A 19,187-nucleotide genomic window follows, 5' to 3' on the forward strand; every position below is an offset into this window, starting at 1 on the left:
AACTGCGCCTGCGCTACAGCCAGGTGGCTGGAAAGATCTTCCTCTAATGTTAAAAAGTTGTCTAAACTGTCTTTCAAAAATGCTTTATTTCTGTGAATATATGTATAGTGTAAGTTGAGATAAATTGTTTTAAAGAACACATTTTCTTCATTACAGTTAGTAGATACTCCCTAGCTAGAACTTTCCGCTATCATTAGATTAAAAAAATTTTTAAATAAAGCCTATTTGACATTAACTCTTTATTTTTGTCACATGTTATATACATTCCCAACTCCTAATTATTATTTAAAATATGTTCTGTATTTCAAATTACCTTACTGTCAAAATGGTACTTGAGCCTGACTCTCAGGAATGTCCTCAGGATATAAGATGCTATAAAAGTCACACAGCTCATATTTTCCTTAAAGAGCATGACATGGATTTGCTGTGATGTATTTACATTATATACACACACCTCTAAAATATTTCCATCCTTTTAAAATTAAATATTTGAACTTTCTTATACTGCTTTCCAGAATGTTTTTCTAAGTGGAATTTGAAAATTATTACTGTAATTATCCACTGTCAAAGAAAAAGCCACTGCTCTGAAATTTCATCATCAAGTATTTACTCGGTGCCAGTTTTATAGAGGGCACTTGGAGAGTACAGGAACACACAGTCTGGCTAGGAGGACAATAGGGAGCAGAGAAATACACACCAGTACGTGGTAAATGCCAAATGATTGATACGGGTGAGAGCAAGGGAGAGAGGGTCTTTGACTGAGGTGTTCAAGAGCATCCATCCATCATTCATACAGCAAATCCCACTGAGCTCCTAATGTACGCCGGGTGCCACTCTAGGCTCGAGGATGTCTCAGTGAACAAAAGACCAGGGCCCTCTTTCTCACAGGAAGACAGACAGTAAACCTAGGTAAACTTTGTGGTAAGTTAAAGGGTGAAAATCAAGCAAGATAAGGAAGATGTGGGATGTTGGGTGGAGTGGGAAGGTGGCCGTGGTAGGTCAGGATCACCTGAGCAGAGACTTGAAAATAAGGGGTGAGCCTGAGGATATCTGAAGGAACAGCATTCCAGGCAGAGAGCAGCCAATGCAAAGGGCTGGAGCCTTGAGAATACCTGGTGAGCTCAGGGCATGGGAAGTCAGCAAGAGCTAGAACTGAGTGAGAGAGGGGCGGGGGCATGGGGGCAGCTAGGGGAGAGAGTTGTGTAGGGCTTTATATAGAAAAGGATTTTGAGCATAGAAAAGGATTTTGGTTTTTACCATGAGGGAAATGAGGATACATTGGTGGGTTTTGATTTATGTTTTAAAGGGATTACTCTGAAGGTTGGGTTGAGAATAGACTGCAGGGAGTAAAAGAACGAGAGCAGAGAGACCAGTGGGACATGATATCTTGGACTAGGGAGATGGCAGTGGAGGTGGTACACGACTGGACTCTGGATCCAATTCAAAAACGTAGCCAATGGGATTTCTTGGTGGATGGGGTGTGGGGCATAAGAGAATGAGAAATCAAGAGTTGCATCTAGGAAATGGAGTTTGAACCGAAGCCCAAAGGAATTTGTTGACCAAGAGATGGCATAAGCAAAGAAATTTAAGTGGGAAAGAACTAAATTAGGTGAGGAGTTAAAGGGGCAAGACAGTGAGGAAACTTCTTTGGAGTGAGAAGTTTGTAAAAGGAAAGGGAAATAAAAGGAAGGCTGAGAAAGGACACTGGGATCAGTTTGTGAAATGCTTTAAACGCAGGGCCAAGGTATTTAATCTTTTTCCTTATTAATAAATCATAAAGGTTTCAAGCAAGGAAGTGATTTGACTTAAAAAGAAAGCAGCATTGCAATTAACAATAGCTTTGGAACCAGACAGATCTGAATTCCAACTCCTGTTCTTTTCCTTGCTGTGCTGTCTTGAGTACGTTACATAACCTCTGGGAGGGGATGTGCTTCAGCGTCGTCTGAATTGAGATTTACTTTTCAGAGGGAGTTTGTAGGAATTAAGGGAAAGCATGCATATAAGACATAAACGTGGTCCTTGCCCCATTTGGGTCTTAGCTATCACTGCTTTTTAAAATTATTACTAATATAAAAAGTAATATTAAAGCAGTGTTTAATTAGACTAGTCTGCTAACAGTGAATGAGTGAATAGTCCCCTTAGAAAATAAAATAGACTTTTTATCTAAAGTGAACTATTCCTGTCACCAGTATTTCCATCTAGGCCTGGGCATTGCCCCTTGAAATTCCTGTTGCACATCCAGTTACTGTCAGAACAGTAGGGCGTGTAACATGGGGTGTCTCCCCAACAACATATTCAGAGATCAATCTAACGGATTCCCCTTTCGATAGTCCCAGGTTAGTACAGAAAAGGCTCTGAGAAATGTAGCAGCAGAAACCTGATGTCCCTTTAAAACCCAGTTTCTAAAAATGAATGTCCTGATAAACACTGTTCAGCAGAACACAGGTTTAGAAATTGCTGGGAAAATGAACAGGGTATGGGCTTTGGTGTCATTTAAATATAAAAACATACCTTAATAAAAATATGCTAAAGAAAAAGACTCATAATATTCCAAGGTATTAGTCTACTCAGGCTGCCATAACAAAATATCATAGACCGGCTGGCTTAACCAACAAATTTATTTTCTGACAGTTGTGGAGGCTGGGCAGTCCCAGACGTAGGTGCCCACTAATTCAGTCACTGGGAAGGTCCTCTTTCTGCTTGGCAGGCAGCAGCCTTCTCTCTGTGTCCCCACAGGAGCTCTAGTCTCTTACTCTTCTCCTTTTTTTAAAAAAGAGAAAAATTTTTTGTTGTTTGTTTTTGTTTTGTTTTTAGAGAGAGGGGAACAGAGGGAGAGAGAAACAACAGTCAGGTGCCTCTTGTACATGCCCCAACCAGGGACCAAATCCACAAACCAGGCATGTGCCCTGACCGGGAATGGAACCCATGACCTTTCGGGTTTACGGGTCTACGCTCCAACCAAGCCACACCTGCCAGGAGGACTCTTCCTCTTTTTATAACAGCACCAGCCTTATCGTATTAGGGCCCCACCCTTGTGACCACATTTAACTTTAATGGCCTCCTAAAGATCCTGTCTCCAAATACAGTCACACTGGGAGTTAGGGTTTCATTCAATATGAGTTTTGGAGGGACACAGTTTAGTCCATAGTGGTCATCTCTAGGCAGTGGAATCATAAGTAATCTTCATTTTCTCTTCTGTACATTTCTATACTTTCCAGACTTTATACAGTTAAGGGTGTTGGGTGAAAAAACACTTCTAGATTCCACTTATATGAGGTACCAAGAGTAGTCACATTCACAGTGACAGAAAGTAGAATCGTGGCTGCCAGGGGCTGGGGAGGAGGGAGAACAGGAGTTAGTGTTTTATAGGTATAAAGTTTCAGTTTTGGCCTTGGCCAGATAGCTCAGTTGGCTTGAGTGTCATCTCTGTGTGCCAACATTGTGGGTTCGATCCCTGGTTGGGGCACATATAAAAATCAACCAATGAATGCACAAATAAGTGGAACAAAAAAATCAGTGTTTCTCTCTCTCTAAAATAAATGAATGAAAATTAAACCCATGTCATTTACCATTAAAATAAAGTTAAATTCTTTAAAAACAAGTTTCAGTTTTGCAAGATGAAAAGACTTCTGGAGATGGATGGTGGTGATGGCTGCTTAATAACGCAAATTACTTAATACCACTGAAATGTGTAGTTAAAATGGTATAAGATGGTGAATTTTATGTTCAGTATATTTTATCATACCTAGCCCCCTAGCCCTGCCCCCAACAAAACAAAACAAAACAAAACAAAAACTTCTTAAAAAAATAGCTTTTGGAGCTAGATTGGGTCTAAATACCAATTCTGTGTTGATCTAGTGGTTCTCAAACTTGAGTGCGTGTCAGAACTACCCAGAGATCTTGTTTAAGACTTCTGAGTTCCTGATCCAGCAGGACTAGGATGGGCCTGAGAATCTGCATTTTAAACCAGCTCCTAGTTGACTGAGGACCACTGGGCTAGAGCAGGTCTGGGTTTCCCTATTTATGAAGTGGGTCTGTGAGCCAGCCGTGAGGCTCATGGGAGAGTAGCAGATCCAGGAGCTGTTAGCATCATCTTCAGTGTCCTTTTAGCACATTGTTGGCTTGCCTTTATTTTCAAACAATTTACTCTTGGATTTTTTTCTCCCATGTAATTCTGGTTGTTTTACACAAACATGAAGAAGTAACTTATTTTTAGAAACATATTAAAATCTTTAAATATGTGAGAGGCATGTAACATTAACTTTCTTAGTTTAGAATTATTTCAGTCTAAAATAGACTAGGGCTATCTTTGGAACTGATTTTAAATATTCAACTTTTTTCCTTTTCCAAATTAAATCTGTGTGTGTTGAGGGTGGTGGTTTGTATTCTGGTGAAAATATGAGTTATTTCCTCCAACCCTCTTCCATAAAAAATCCCATGAACAAAATCTCTGGGAAATTCTGTATAAATAATTAGGATAAATATTAATCATACCTCTTCAACTATTCTTAAATCTTCTTAAAGATTTCTACCTTGTCCTCTCCATAAGGGCTAACAAGGGGAAATGAACCTCTAGGCCAGTGTTTTTCCTATATTAAGTTCTACAAATCTGTAGACCTGAACAGTCCAATGTGGTGACCGCTAGCCAGATACGACTCTTAGCACTCGAAATGTGGCCAGCACCATTATGATGTGCTTAAAGTGTGAAGTCCACACCAAATTTTGAAGACTTGGTATGAAAAATGATGTAAATATTTCATTAATTTTATTTTAGCCTTGCAGTTGCCTTCAAAGGGCCAGATGTAATTTTAGGACTGTATAAATGTAAGTACTCCTTAATTGTTAAGGAGTTGAAATTACATTTGGCCCTTTGAGGGCAGCCGCGAGGCTGATGTGGCCCCTGGTAAAAATGAGTTTGACACCCCTGATCTAAACATCAATAAATATAAATAAAATATATTTTATTTAGTCCAAAATATTTTTTGGACATCCTGGACTAAATAAAATATATTAAGATTAGTTACTCTTGACTCTGGCCAGGTAGCTTAGTTGGTTAGAGCATCATCCTTATACACCTGGGTTGCAGGCTTGATCCCTGGTCAGGGCACATACAAGAAGCAACCGGTGAGCCCTGAATTGTGTGGCTCAATGGGTTGAGTGCTGGCCTGCGACCCAAAGGGTCGCTAGTTCGATTCCAGGTCAGGGCACATGCCTGGGTTGCAGGCCAGGTCCCCTGTTGGGGGCATGTGAGAGGCAACTGATGGATGTTTCTCTCACACATCAGTGTTTCCCTCCTTCTCTTTCTCCCTCCCTTCCTCTCTCTCTCTCTTTTTGATTTTATTTATTTTTCTAGAGAGAGGGGAAGGAAGGGAAAAAGAGGGAGAGAAACATCAATGTGTGGTTGCCTCTTGCACGCCCCCTTCTGGAGATCTGGCCTGCAACCCAGGCATGTGCCCTGACTGGGAACCTAACCAGCAACCTTTTGGTTTGCAGGCCCGCACTCAATCCACTGAGCCATGCCACCCAGAGCCAGGGCTGAAGTACATTCGCGTTGTGCAACCATTACCACCGTTCTCTTCCAGAACTCTTTCATCTTCCCCATCTGAAACTCAGTATCTTAATGGTTTTTGATAGAAATAACTAACTATAAATATAAATTTCAGTTCACATGGTACTTCTTAGGGTTTGTTAAAAATTTCACACTAGATAGAAGTCTGTGTCTCTTAAATGGAATTTAGGAAGGCAAGATTAACTTATCTGTAAAGTTTTTGTAGAAACTGTGAAATCTTGTTTGGAGTAATATGCCACATGTATATTTGTCCATATTTTTTCTTAAATCATTTTTAAACTTAAAGAAGTTTCTTTCATTTTTCTCCTCAAAAAATTGATTTTGTCTACATATCTTACTTTTGTGTCTGCTTTTACAAAAGGGAATCATTGGCATCTCCTCCTTGGTACTATTATTAACTTTGTAAAATGGAATTTTGTTTGTTAATATTGTTAGTTGTTCTGTAGGGCTTGTTGTTTTTTTTTTTTTTTGGAACATACTGTAAACCAACATATTTTGAATGTTACTCATTGACAGAGAGCAATGAGAGTTAAGAGTTTGCGTAATAACTTTAACCAGATTGCTAATACTAATGATTAATAAAAGAAAAATTGTTTACAATTATTGCCATTTCAAAGTATTTTTTTAAAAGATTGTATTTATTTATTTTTAGAAGGGAAAGGAGGGAGAAAGGAAGGGAGATAAACATCGATGTGGGAGAGATGCATCAATTGGTTGCCTCTTGCACACGTCCCAGCTGGGGACCAAACCCTCAGCCCAGGCATGTGCCCTGACCGGGAATAAAATCAGTGACCTTTAGCTTTGTGGGACAGTTTCCAACCAACTGAGCCACACCAGTCAGGGCAACAAAGTAGATTTTAAATGTTCTCACCACACATACATACACACACAAAAAGGTAATGAGGAAAGGTGATGGATGTGTTAGCTAACCTTATTATGATAATCATTTCACAATGTATACATATATCAACTCATCACATTGACACTATCTTATGTGTCTGTTGTATTGTAGTAAAGCTGGGGGGTGAGAAAAAAAGTTCACTGAGCTCCTGCTGTGTGCTGGGTGCTATTCTGGGTTCAGAGGTTCATCAGTGAACAAACATGAACCTCTGCCCTGGTGGAGCTGACGTTCTAAAGCAAACATGAGTAACTATGGTACAGAAGAAATAAAGGAATTATTTGTTGGGAAGGGGTGGAAAGACACTGATACTGAAGGTGGTCTGGAGTGATGCATCCCCAAGTAAGGTTTCACCTATAGCATTTTCCTTCAGTCACATTTCCAAGAAACTGAACCCTTCCCCCGCGTTGGGAGAGTCAACAGCCCCAGTTTGTGTTTCGGGGCTGACCAGAGCCCCTGTTTGCAGGTCCTACCTGACTGCACTTGGAGACAGGTTCCCCAGTTTGCCTGAAATTTGCCCACATGTGTACTATAACATGGGAGGAAATAGTGATCAGTGTCAGGGAGTAAGGGGGAAAACCCCATAGTAGCCTCAGGTTTTTGGTAAATGAGAATCTGGAGGATGCAAGGGTGACAGGATTCCATGTTTTTAATGCCTAACCCCAGTCTATATTATTTTGAAGCAAATTCCAGATGTTAGTTCATTTATACTTACTTCAATATGGACCTCTAAAAGATATGGGTCCTTTTTAAAAAATGCAATCCCAATTTTATTATTACACCTAAATTTTTTTTTACCAAAATGTAATGTATTTATTTATAAGTCATCAGAAATTGCAAAACTTCAATGATGATGGGCATCTTGGAAATTATAACTTCTGTTGTCAGGATTAGTGTAGAATTGTATTAGTTTTTAATTATGCAAGGGCTTCAGGAACGCAATCTTTGCATGCAATATGGCTGCGCTATATTTAAACTCTGGATATTTATTTAGTATTTATTATACCTGTTTATGTGCCATCCTGGGGATATGAAGATGAATACAATAAGATTCCTGCTTTTGAGGGTAGATTCTTAAGGGATCTCAAGATTTTGCAAACATGTTAAGCAGAATTTTTTATGAGCCCTTCAATTTTTCAGTGTGTATATTTCTGGACAATTTTGGAATCTGTTAATGTTTCTCAAACTCGAGAACTCAAACCCCCTAAGTTTATTTCTTCAGACCCCTTTTTGAGAAACATTGAAACTGTGTGGTTCTGTAGTCAACAAATTTAAGATTGTTAACACTGTGTTGGAATTTATCTTAAAGAAGTTTGATGTATTAATCAAATAATATATATAGATATGTAATAATATATAATTCATATAATGTATTACTGCAGTAGTCCTCTGTCATCTGAGGGGATGTGCTCCAAACCCTGAGGGACTGCCGGGAAGCATGGCTAGTACTGAGCCCTGAATACACTGTTTTTCCTGTACGTACATACATTGCATGCCTTCTCTTTGGCACATCTGAACTGTCGGCATCACTACTCTTGTGCTTTGGGCCATTATGAAGTGAAATAAGAGTAACTTGGACACGAGCACTGTGATACCATGACTTGATCTGGTAACCGAGACACTGCTAAGTAGCTGATGGGTGGGTGGCATATACAGACAGCATGGGGGCACCGGACAGAGGAGCGACTCGGTCAGGGCCCAGATGGAGCAGGGCAGTGCGCGGTTTCATATGACACTCAGAACTGCGCATAGTTTCAAATTTATGCATTGTTTATTTCTGGAAATTTCCACTTAATATTTTCAGGCTGAGGTTGACTGTGAGTAACTGAAACCTTGGGAAACAAAAACATGGGTAAAGGAGGATTATCATGTTCTCTTGCTGCTAAAATAATCCTGAATGACTTGAATTCTGTGGATCCTTGTACTTCCTTCTGTTTTCAGACTGACCACCATTGATAACCATTCCCTCAAAACACACAGCAAACCATTGAATTCTGGGCGTTGGATAAATTAAACGGTTTTCAAACTTTCCCCTCCCAGTTAAATAAGAGTCTAGTCACTCAGCTGAAGGGGAGAAGTGGGAGGTCAGAGTGCCTCCACCAACAACTTTTGGGCCTTCACGACAACTCTTGTACATGTTGGAGAATCTTAGGTCCCCAGACAACAAAGCTTAAAAAAATCACTGATTTGGCTACTAACTTGATTTAGGAATAGGAGAATGAGCCCTGAGAGATTGGAGCTTGTCAGGAATCACAAGGTTAGTCGATGTCAGTACTCGAAACAGGTGCTTTGACTTTTAAAGTCAGTGTTCTCCTCCATGTGTCCCTAGACTTTATCCAGCTGGACTAAGTGGTTTATTTCCTTTTTTTTTTTTCTTTTTTTTGAGGAGAGGGGAAAGGAGGGAGAAAGAGAGAGACATCAATGTGCGGTTGCCTGTCACGCCACCCCTGCTGGGGACCTGGCCCGCAACCCAGGCATGTGACCTGACTGGGAATCAAATCGGCAACTCTTTGGTTTGCAGGCCAGTGTTTAATCCACTGTGCCACACCAACCAGGGCTATTAGGTTTATTTCTGCCCCCACCTCATGCTAAGTAGGGATTAAAGCAGCTTAAAGGTCTTTTAATTCAGCCTTTTATGAGTTGAACTAATGTCTAAACTATGGACATGAATGCTCATCTGTTCTGACTTTGAGGAATTTTTTAATTCCTAAAGCTTCCTCCTAAGAATGTTTCTTAAACTTCCCTTCTCTTTCTTGCTGCTAAAAGCCCTAGTTGATGACAACATGGATGGAGTTCTTGGTTGAATAACAACTGAAAAACTCAGAGCCCATCATGTTGAGTTTCACAGCCCCTTTTTATTGCAAGTGGGTACAACTGTGAAAATACAGTCATGTCGTCTTCTAGTGAAATGTCATTATTTCACAAAAATGCCCCATGACTTCACCTGAAGAAGCTCGTGGACCCCTGCCAAAAACTCGAGCTCTTCTCATACTGCATTATAAAGAATCATTGCATGTCTCTCTTCCAAAGGAGAGTGAGTTCTTTAAAATGAGGAACCATGGCAGAAGGCTTCACACAGTCTTATAATTACAAAATTTATCAGCCTGTAACAATTAGAATGTATTAAAAGGAGTAAATGAGAAGATTTTATGTCCTGATTGACATTAACAGTTACTTGCCCTGGGTAAGTGGCTGTTTGATAGCATAACTTTTTGATCACAATACTCATTGAAAAGTTGTTTGCTTAAACCAATAATTCACTTTCCAGCCTACTTTTGAAGTAGGCTGCTTTTGAAGTCCTACAAAAAACTCTGACCTGTTGGTTGGGCATTGCCCCGCAGAGCAAAAGGCTGCTGGTTCAATTCCCAGTCAGGGCACATGCCTGGGTTGTGGGTTTAGTCCCTGATTGGGGCACGTATGAGAGGCAACCAATGTTTCTCTCTCACATCAATGTTTCTTTCCCTCTCTTCCTCCCTCCCTTGCCCTCTCTCTAAAAATAAATTAAAAAAATATTTTAAAAAGTAAAGTTCTTAGCCCTGGCTGGCGTAGCTCAGTGGATTGAGCGCGGGCTTGGAACCAAAGTGTCCCAGGTTCGATTCCTAGCCAGGGTACATTCCTGGGTTGCAGGCCAGAACCCCCAGCAACCGCACATTGATGTTTCTCTCTCTCTCTCTCTCTCTCTCTCTCTCTCTCTCTCTCTCTATCTCCCTCCCTTCCCTCTCTAAAAATAATAATAATAAAAATAAATAAATAATAATAAAATCTTAAAAAAAAAAAGTAAAGTTCTACAAAATTGTTAAGGGTGTTTACATTTATTATTACATTTTATGTCACATTCATTTGATATTCCCAGCCCTTAACAGAGTACCTGGAACATTATATGTGCTAAATGTTTGTTAAGTGAATAATGAATACTCTTTTCACCCACTGAAAAGAGGAGAGAGCTGTACAGAAAGAAAACCCTGGAGATTCGCAATGTCTCCCTCAAGTCGTCTGCTGATAACTGACCAGTGCATGTGTGTGGGGGAGCAACCGAAGTCATGGGAAAGTACTGAAGTATTAGAGAAAACAAAACCTGGAGCTCACACAGGGCAGTGCAGAGTTTGTGTTCCCACCTGCAAGGGTATAAAAATCCTGTAATTCATGGGACTTCATGTGAAGTGCTCAGAAGGGTATATTGCCTTGGTATAGGGCAAATTAGTCATAGGCTAAAGATTAACAGAGTTTAAAAGCAAACCTCAAGAGAATCAAACTGTTTGCAAGTATCTTAATTGTGTCCAAGGCAACATTTGAAAATATCTATAGGTATACAAAAATATCCAGTGCTCAGTAATGTAAAATTAACAATGTCTGTCATTCAATAAAAATTGACCAGGCGTGCAGAGAAGCAGGAAAATAACACCCATAATGAAGAGGGGGGAAATCAATAGATAGAAACAGACCCAGAAATGAGACAAATGGTAGAATTAGTAGAGAAGGACATTAAAATGTTATCACTATTTTGTATAAGTTGAAGGAGGTAGAGGAAAGATTTGATAAATTAAAGATAGGGAAGATAGAGAATAAAAAGACCCAACTTCCAGAGATGAAAACTATAATGTTTGAAAATAAAAATATGTTGGATGAGATTAACAGCAAATTAGACACTGCGGAAGAAATGATGAGTGCACTTGAATACACAGCAACAGAAACTGTTCTAAATGAAGGCCAGAGAAATGAAAGGACGGGGTGTGGGGGCGGTACACAGAGTATCAATGAGCTTTGGAACAAATTCAAATAGCCCGATTATATACATGTACTTGGGGTCTTCAAAGAAGAGATAGGGAAACAAAATATATGAAATACTGGCTGAATTTGTTCTAAATGGGAGGAAAACTGTCATGTTACAAATTCTAAAAGTTTAATGAACCCCAAGCACAAGAAGCATGAAGAAAATTATGCCAAGTTCTATCATAATCAAATTGTTTAACGCCGTGATAAAGAGAAAGGTTTGTAGCATTGGGGAGGGGAGAGAGAGAGACCTACTATGCACAACAGGACAAAAATAAGAATGACAGCACACTTCTCTTTGGAAATAATGCAAGCAAGAAACAGTGTGGCTTAAAAACTGAAACAAAAAAAAATCAGTGTAGAACTATATGCCCAAGGAAAATACATTTCAAAAATGAAGGCAAAATAAACACTTTAAAATATACAAAAGCAGAAAGAATTCACCACCAGTACATCTGCAGTACAACTATATTAAAGGAAGTCTTTCAGGAGGAGGAAAATGATAGCAGATGAACATCTGGATTTACTCAAAGGAATGAACAGCACTGGAAATGGTAAATGTGTGAATACAAATAAAAATGATTACAGATTATTATACCTTCAGTAACTCAGAGGACACATGATCTGGAGACTGAAACCATTCCATATTTCATGACTGTTTAAATAAAGTTTCTCAGTGGTCCCTCTGCTAGCCTCGGCATCTTTTTTTTCCAATTACAGTTGACACAATACTCTGTTAGTTTCAGATATACAACATGGTGATGTGTCATTTACATAACTCATGGAATGATCACACAATACATTTAGTACCCATCTGGCATAACTTTAGCATCTTTTAGAGGTAAATTTGTTTGTAAATGATTGGGAAATTTTGGCATGTACTGATGCTATACTAAATTAGTACAAATAAAGCAAATGTCGGTCATTTTTCCTATGTTGATAGCCAATTGGCTCTTGGTTGTCTCTCTTTAGCTTACAAGTCATCATTTTCCCTAGGTTGTGTTTTTGGCAGAAGGAAAAGAGGAGAGAAGCACATAAGACAGAGAACAGACACATTTGTTACAGCAATCACTTACCGAGGTCCAGTTTGTGAAGTACTTGAAATCCCATTATGGCTTTCAAAGTGTTATTCTACTGCTAGTAACTTCTACTACAGGTAGAATTGATTTGTTTAGGTAGCTTTCCTGAAATATCTTTTCTTGAAACCAATACGTTTCTTGATATGAGAGCTCAGATTATTTGCCCCTGTGTGAAAAAAAATTTAATAGCTTGTTATGTTCCATCACATCTGTCGTGGAGGTCTTTGAGATCTGTGATCTTAATGAAAATCAAACTCTCCTTAAGATATTTCTTTCAAGTGGCTGCTGCAAATTATTCTTGAGGCCACTAGATTTCTTTAAATTTTCTGAGTTCAGTTGATCCTTGAACAACATGTGTTGAAATGTACAGGCCCACTTACACACGGACTTTTTCAGTAAATATGCAGTCGGCCCTCTGTATCCCTGGGTTTCATGCCCACAAATTCAGCCAAGCATGGATCAAAACAATATCCATGAATGCAAAGGGCCGACCGTATGCATTGTTGAACACCATTTTATATAAGGGGCTTGTGGTATACCTCCAATGGATACTAAGGGATGACTATAGTTAAGTTTTTGGGAAATTGAAAGTTATGTGCAGATTTCTGACTGCTGGAGGGCAGATTGGTGCCCTAACTCCCACTCCATTTAAGGGACCCCACTGTATTTGATGTCTGGTGTGCTTACCTAGGGTGAGCCTGACTCAAGGTTCTTGGGTTTCAAGGGTCTCCCCTCTTTCCTTTCCTTTTTAAAAAATATATTTAATTGATTATGCTATTACAGTTGTCCCATTTCCCCCCCCCTCACTCCCCTCCACCCTGCACACCCTCTCCCACCCACATTCCCCCCCTTTAATTCATGTCCATGTGTCATAAGTTCTTTAGCTTCTCCATTTCCTATACTATTCTTACCCTCCCCCTATCTATTTCCTACCTACCATCTATGCTACTTATTCTCTGTACCTTTTCCCCCCTCTCTCCTTCCACTCCCCTGTTGCTAACCCTCCATGTGATCTCCATTTCTGTGGTTCTGTTCCTGTTCAAGTTGTTTGCTTAGTTTTTGTTTTTGTTTTAGGTTTGGTTGTTAATAATTGTGAGTTTGCTGTCATTTTACTGTACATGTTTTTATTTATCTTCTTTTTCTTAGATAAGTCCCTTTAACATTTCATAAAATAAGAGGTTGGTGATGATGAACTCCTTGAACTTGACCTTATCTGAGAAGCACTTTATCTGCCCTTCCATTCTAAATGAAAGCTTTGCTGGATAGAGCAATCTGGGATGTAGGTCCTTGCCTTTCATGACTTGGAATACTTCTTCCCAGCCCCTTCTTGCCTGCAAGGTCTCTCTTGAGAAATCAGCTGACAGCCTGATGGGAACTCCTTTGTAGGTTACTGTCTCCTTTTCTCTTGCTGCTTCTAGGATTCTCTCCTTCATTTTTACCTTGGCTAATGTAATTATGATGTGCCTTGGTGTGTTCCTGCTTGGGTCCAACTTTTTTGGGACTCTCTGAGCTTCCTGGACTTCGTGGAAGTGTATTTCCTTTGCCAGAATGGGGAAGTTCTTCTTTATTATTTGTTCAAATAATTTTTCCACTTGTTGCTCTTCTTCTTCCCCTTCTGGTACCCCTATAATTCAGACTATAGAACATTTAAAGATGTGCTGGAGGTTCCTAAGCCTCTCCTCATTTTTTTGAATTCGTGTTTCTTCCTTCTTTTCTGTTTGGTTGTTTCTTCCTTCTGGCTCACTCCACTGATTTGAGTCCCAGTTTTCTTCCCATCGCTATTGTTTCCCTGTGCATTTTCCTTTATTTCACTTAGTGTAGCCTTCATTTTTTTCATCTAATTTGCGACCAAATTCAACCAATTCTGTGAGCATCCTGATCACCAGTGCTTTGAACTATGCATCTGATAGGCTGGCTATCTCTTTGTCGCTTAGTTGTATTTGCTGTGGAGCTTTGATCTGTTCTTCTGTTTGGGCCTTTTTTTTTTTTGTCACCAAGCCTGTTATGTATGAGGGGCGGAGCCTTAGGTGTTCACCAGGGCGGGGCAACCCAGTCACTGGGTTGTGACACTCTGTGTGGGGGCGGGGTCCAAGAGGAAACAATGGCACTTTCTGGGTGCTCTTTGGATTTCAGTCCGTATTCCCCCAAGCAAACTGGGCCTTTCTGGTGCTAATTCCTGTGTTGGTGGGTTTGTGCACATTCTAGGACCCCGTGGGTCTCTCCAACGAACTCTTCTGTAAGGCTGGGAGTCTCTCCCTGCGCCTCAACCCCCACAGGTGTTTTCAATCAGTGCCCTGAGGCTCTGTTTCCCAGCCCTGGGACCCTGGGACTGCAGGGTCAGCCAGCCACCTTGTGCACAGTGCCTCGCTTCACAATCGCCACCTTGCTGGGTCTGCCTGTTGCCACCCCATACTTGGGGTCTGCCAGCCGCTGCCTGCATGCCCAGGGTCCACCTGCTGTGGTCTTGTGCGCCTGGGGTGCCTCGCACTCCTAGTGCCACCATTTTTTGTGCCGTGATCCCTCTCTGCCTGGCTACCCAACTCTGCCCCTCCTATCAGTCTGGATGAATGTGTCTATTTTAAGTCCTTGGTTGTTCAACTTTCATATTATTCAATTTTCTGTCAGTTCTGATTGTTATCTTGTTTCTAAATTGTTGCTGTCCTTTTTTTGGTTGTGTGAGGAGGCACAGTGTGTCTACCTACGCCTCCATCTTGGCCGGAAGTCCCCCTCTTTCCTTTTCATTTTATTAATTGTATTTATTTTTTAAAATAGGCCTTACATGCATGTGGCACAACATTCAGAAGATACAAAAGGACATGTAAGTGAGAGTGTACACCTTCTTCCATTCCTAGCCACCCAGTTTCCCTCTTGGAAGTTGCTAGTGTTACTGGTTATTTGTGCTTCATGTGGGGTCTGAACCTTTGTGGGCACATGTATATATTCTCCACACCCCACACTTGGGAGCATAGTGTATACAGTGTTCTGTGCCTTTCTTTTCCCACTGACCATGTATCTTTCCAAGTCAGTTTGTATAAAGCTGCCTCATTACTTTTTAAAAAAACTGATTCCAGAAAGAGGGGGAGGGAGGGAGAAAGAGAGAGAGGGAATCATCCGTGTGAGAGAGAGACATCAATCATTTGCCTCTTGCACAGGTCCCAACCAGGTACCAAACTGGCAAGCAGGTATGTGCCCTGACAGGGAATCGAACCGGCAACCTTTCTGTTCGCAGGATGATGCTCAGTCAACTGAGCCACGCTGGCCAGGGCTGCCTCCTGACTTTTAATGGCTGTGTTGTATTCCACTGTGTAGGTGAACCATAATTTGTTTAACAAGTCTCTCATTCTGGAGACCTACAGTTTTAAAAAATACTTTAGTGTGCTGTCTCTCCCAGGAGCATGACTGCGTCTTTCCCCCACAGGCGTGCATCTCCTGAACCCTGCAGGACCCCAGAGACTTACAATCAGGGGAGCAGTGGGCAGCAGCAGCTCATCCTGAGCTAACCCCACGAATCTGCCTTAAAGGCCCCCTTTCTCTGACTTCCCAGTGAGCTAAGGCAGCCCAGCCCAGGCTCTCCTGTTGCTGCTTCTCCTCTGAGCCCTTCCTATTTCAACTGTCCCCAGCTTTAGTCAACATATTCTCTAAATAAAATAATAAAGTAATAAGATAAAAATGTTTTAAATTCAGATATAATCTATATTCCATAACATTTACCCTTTTAAAGTGAACAATTCAGTGTTTTAATTCCAGAATATGTTCATCACCCCAAAAAGAAACCCCATATCCTGAAATCTAGGCTTTTACAGTCTTGCTAAAAACCAGTAATGCTGCACTGGATATTCTTATACACATATCATTTCCCACATGTGCAAGAGTGTGAGCAGGACAAATACCCAGAAATATATTTGCCAGGCAAGATGCGTTTTGCACTTAACATTTTGAAAGTATGGCTCAGTTGCCATCTCAGGAGTAATGAGTTTACACTCTCCACCACCAAGGTATAAAAATTCTGGGTTTTCCATTCCCTGACCAGCATAGTTCTTAACCAAACTTTATTTTTGCTATCTGACAAGAAATAGTATCTCATCATAATTTTAATTTATGGAAGTCCCCCTTATCCACAGGGGTACATTCCAAACCCCACCCCCCATGCCTGAAACCACAATAGTCTGAACCCTGTATATACTGGTTTTCCTATACATATATACACTTTATGGCTTCTCTTTGGAACATCCAAATTGCCAGCATTGCTACTCTCGTGCTTTGGGGCCATCATGAAGTGAAATAAGGGTGACTTGAACACAAGCACTGCAACACTGTGACAGCCAATCCGGTAACCCACAGGCTACTAAGTGAGGATGGTGGGAGCATGTGCAGCATGGAGTGGCTGGACAAATGGTGACTCATGTCCCTGGTGGGACACAGCAGGATGGCAAGGTTTCATCACAGTACTCAGAACAACATGCGATTTCAAACTTATGAGTTGTTTATTTCTGGAATTTTCCATTTAATATTTTTAGACTGAGGTTGATTTTGGATAGCTGAAACCACAAAAAGTGAAACCAAAGATAACAGGGGCTTCTAAAAACTTCTAAGTGAAGTTGATTATTTTTATAAATGTGGGGGCTGACTTTCTTTTTTTATGAATTATTCATACCCTTTGATTTTCTGCAGGGCAGCTTCTTTCTTTTTTTCTCATTTATAACCATTCTTTATATACCAGGGAGAAGAGCCCTTTTTGTGATAAATGAGTTGGAGATATAATTCCCACTTAAGTTTTTGGGTGGTTTAGTCTTTGACTTTTTATTTTTTTTATTGTGCAGAATTTAAAAATTTTATGTCATCAAATTGATCCATCTTTTATGACTTCTTTGTCTTACGACAGACTTCCCCCGCTCCAAGATTATAAAAAACAATTTCTCCCATGTGTTAGTCTAGTACTTAAAGGTTCTTTTCCTCCCCCACTGCCACCCCATTTAACTCTTAGATTCATCTGGAGTTTATTTTTGTGTAAGATATGAGGTATGGACCCACCTTCTGTATATGGCTAACATTTTCCTCCTGATTTAGTGGTCTCTCTCTTTTTCTCTCTTTCTTTCTCTGTGTGTCTCTCTCTGTCTCTGTGTGTGTATCTCTCTGTCTCTTTGTGTCTCTCTGTCTCTGTGTGTCTGTGTGTCTGTGTCTCTCTCTGTGTCTCTGTGTGTCTGTGTCTCTCTGTCTCTGTGTGTCTCTCTGTGTTTCTCTCTGTGTGTCTGTGTCTCCCTGTGTTTCTCTGTCTCTGTGTGTCTCTCTGTGTGTCTGTGTCTCTCTCTGTGTCTCTCTGTCTCTCTCTCGGGAAAGACCAAGTGGATAAGTGGATACACTGTTGTCTTGATTAAAGGTATTATTCAGTGTGTGTTGTCTCTGGAACAGTTTTAAAAATGAGCTTTAATTTCAGAGTGGTAGTCAGCTATGTGGGGCAGTGATTTCTGAACTCTTGGGGTACCTGCCTACCAGGATTCTGTAAGAGCTGCAGCCCCTTTTCACTGTGACAGGTTCTCCTGTTGTAAGCTGCTCTTCCTGAGGGGAATGTGTCTTGCTTGAGTGTGTTGGGCCAAGAAGCAGCTTTTAAGCACTGATCTAGGGATTTCCCTTTAGAGGGGGACTTATATTTCATACAGCCTTATAAAATTCACCTGTTGCCAGAGGCCTCTAGTGATTCCAGGGTTGTTACTTTCATGAGAAAAGAACCTTAACAAGAGTCCAGAAGTAAAGGGAGAAGCTTTTCAAAGAAAACTGAACTCCTCACTTTGGAGTCAATTCCTGACTCTCAGATTATCTTCCCTCCCTAGAATCATCCTCGGACTGTACAACTTTACTCAGGTACATTTGCTTTGGTAGACCTTTCCTGGGGAAAGGGACTGCTGGATTTAGCTGCTTTGTGACTGTATTTCGTCACCATGTAAAGCTGGCAATAGAGGGGTAAGAGTCAGTTCTTTTAATTTGAAACTGTTGAAGTCTGAAATGAGTATGGCCCTTTAAAAAGCAGAATTCTCAGGGCACCCTAGACTATAAAGGCTCCCAGAGTTCTACCCAAGGGGCGGGGGCGAACGGGGTAGGTCTGTCTGTAGGACTGATGCCCCTGACTAGGGGCGAGTGTCTCCAGGAGTCCTATCAAATCAAGTGTTGGAGCAGCCTCTGCGGTTTGGCTGGGGGGTGCGCAATGGCTTTTCATTGCATTCACTGTTGTAAAATTGTTTTTTTATTTGGGCTACTCAAGTAGCTTGTCACTTGGAACTTTGGGGTAGCAAGTGCTCTCTGTGTCAAAAGTCCCAGTGGCAGGGACACCTGGGCGGAGTGCCTGTGCTGACCTCCTTTCTCAGTCTGAGTGTTAATCCCAGCGTCTTGTTCTCTAGCGGAACCAGGAACCGAGTGTCAAGTAATGAGGGAAGCTGGGATAGTTGCAAAAGAGTCACGGGGCTTGTGTTTTTTCTTTCTAGGTTATTTTTCACTTACTTTTTATTGATTAGTTTGTTCCAGAGACTGTTAGACACTTAAAATATTTTTACAAAGAATATAGTGAAATTCTAAATAAATGGTCGTGTTGAAGTAAAGAAATAATGTCCACTTTATAGGCTTAATCATACGCCATAACTGTGATTTAGTCCACGTGATTGTGATGTCTAGGAGACAGGCGCATGGTACAATTATTAGCAATGGCTAGTACAGTTGTATGTCAAATAGCAGATTCAAGGGCAGCCCTTCACACAGATTTCTGTACACCTATTTAATAACAATTTTCCTCTTTTTCCTTTCTGGCCCACTTTCACTCCTCAAAAGTCATGCTATGTTCCCGCAGTCGCGCTAGTGTGCCCTTGAGGAACCCCCCATGTCT

General features: G+C 40.8%; 1 protein-coding gene across 3 annotated transcripts in view; it reads left to right on the forward strand.

Moving 5' to 3' along the window:
• BICRAL (BICRA like chromatin remodeling complex associated protein) overlaps positions 1–19,187 on the forward strand; it is a 99,041-nt gene that overhangs the window by 38,056 nt on the left and 41,798 nt on the right. For 2 of the 3 annotated variants that reach the window (XM_045843106.1, XM_045843107.1), the window contains exon 3: positions 15,089–15,134. The exons of the other annotated variant lie outside the window; for it this stretch is intronic. In XM_045843106.1, coding sequence (XP_045699062.1) covers positions 15,089–15,134 — 46 coding nt within the window. The remainder of the gene's footprint in view (positions 1–15,088; positions 15,135–19,187) is intronic. 3 annotated transcript variants of the gene reach the window in all.

This window comes from Phyllostomus hastatus, unplaced genomic scaffold (genome assembly GCF_019186645.2).
Source record: "Phyllostomus hastatus isolate PE091 unplaced genomic scaffold, TTU_PhHast_1.1 phas_contig_40, whole genome shotgun sequence".
Taxonomy (NCBI): Eukaryota; Metazoa; Chordata; class Mammalia; order Chiroptera; family Phyllostomidae; genus Phyllostomus; species Phyllostomus hastatus.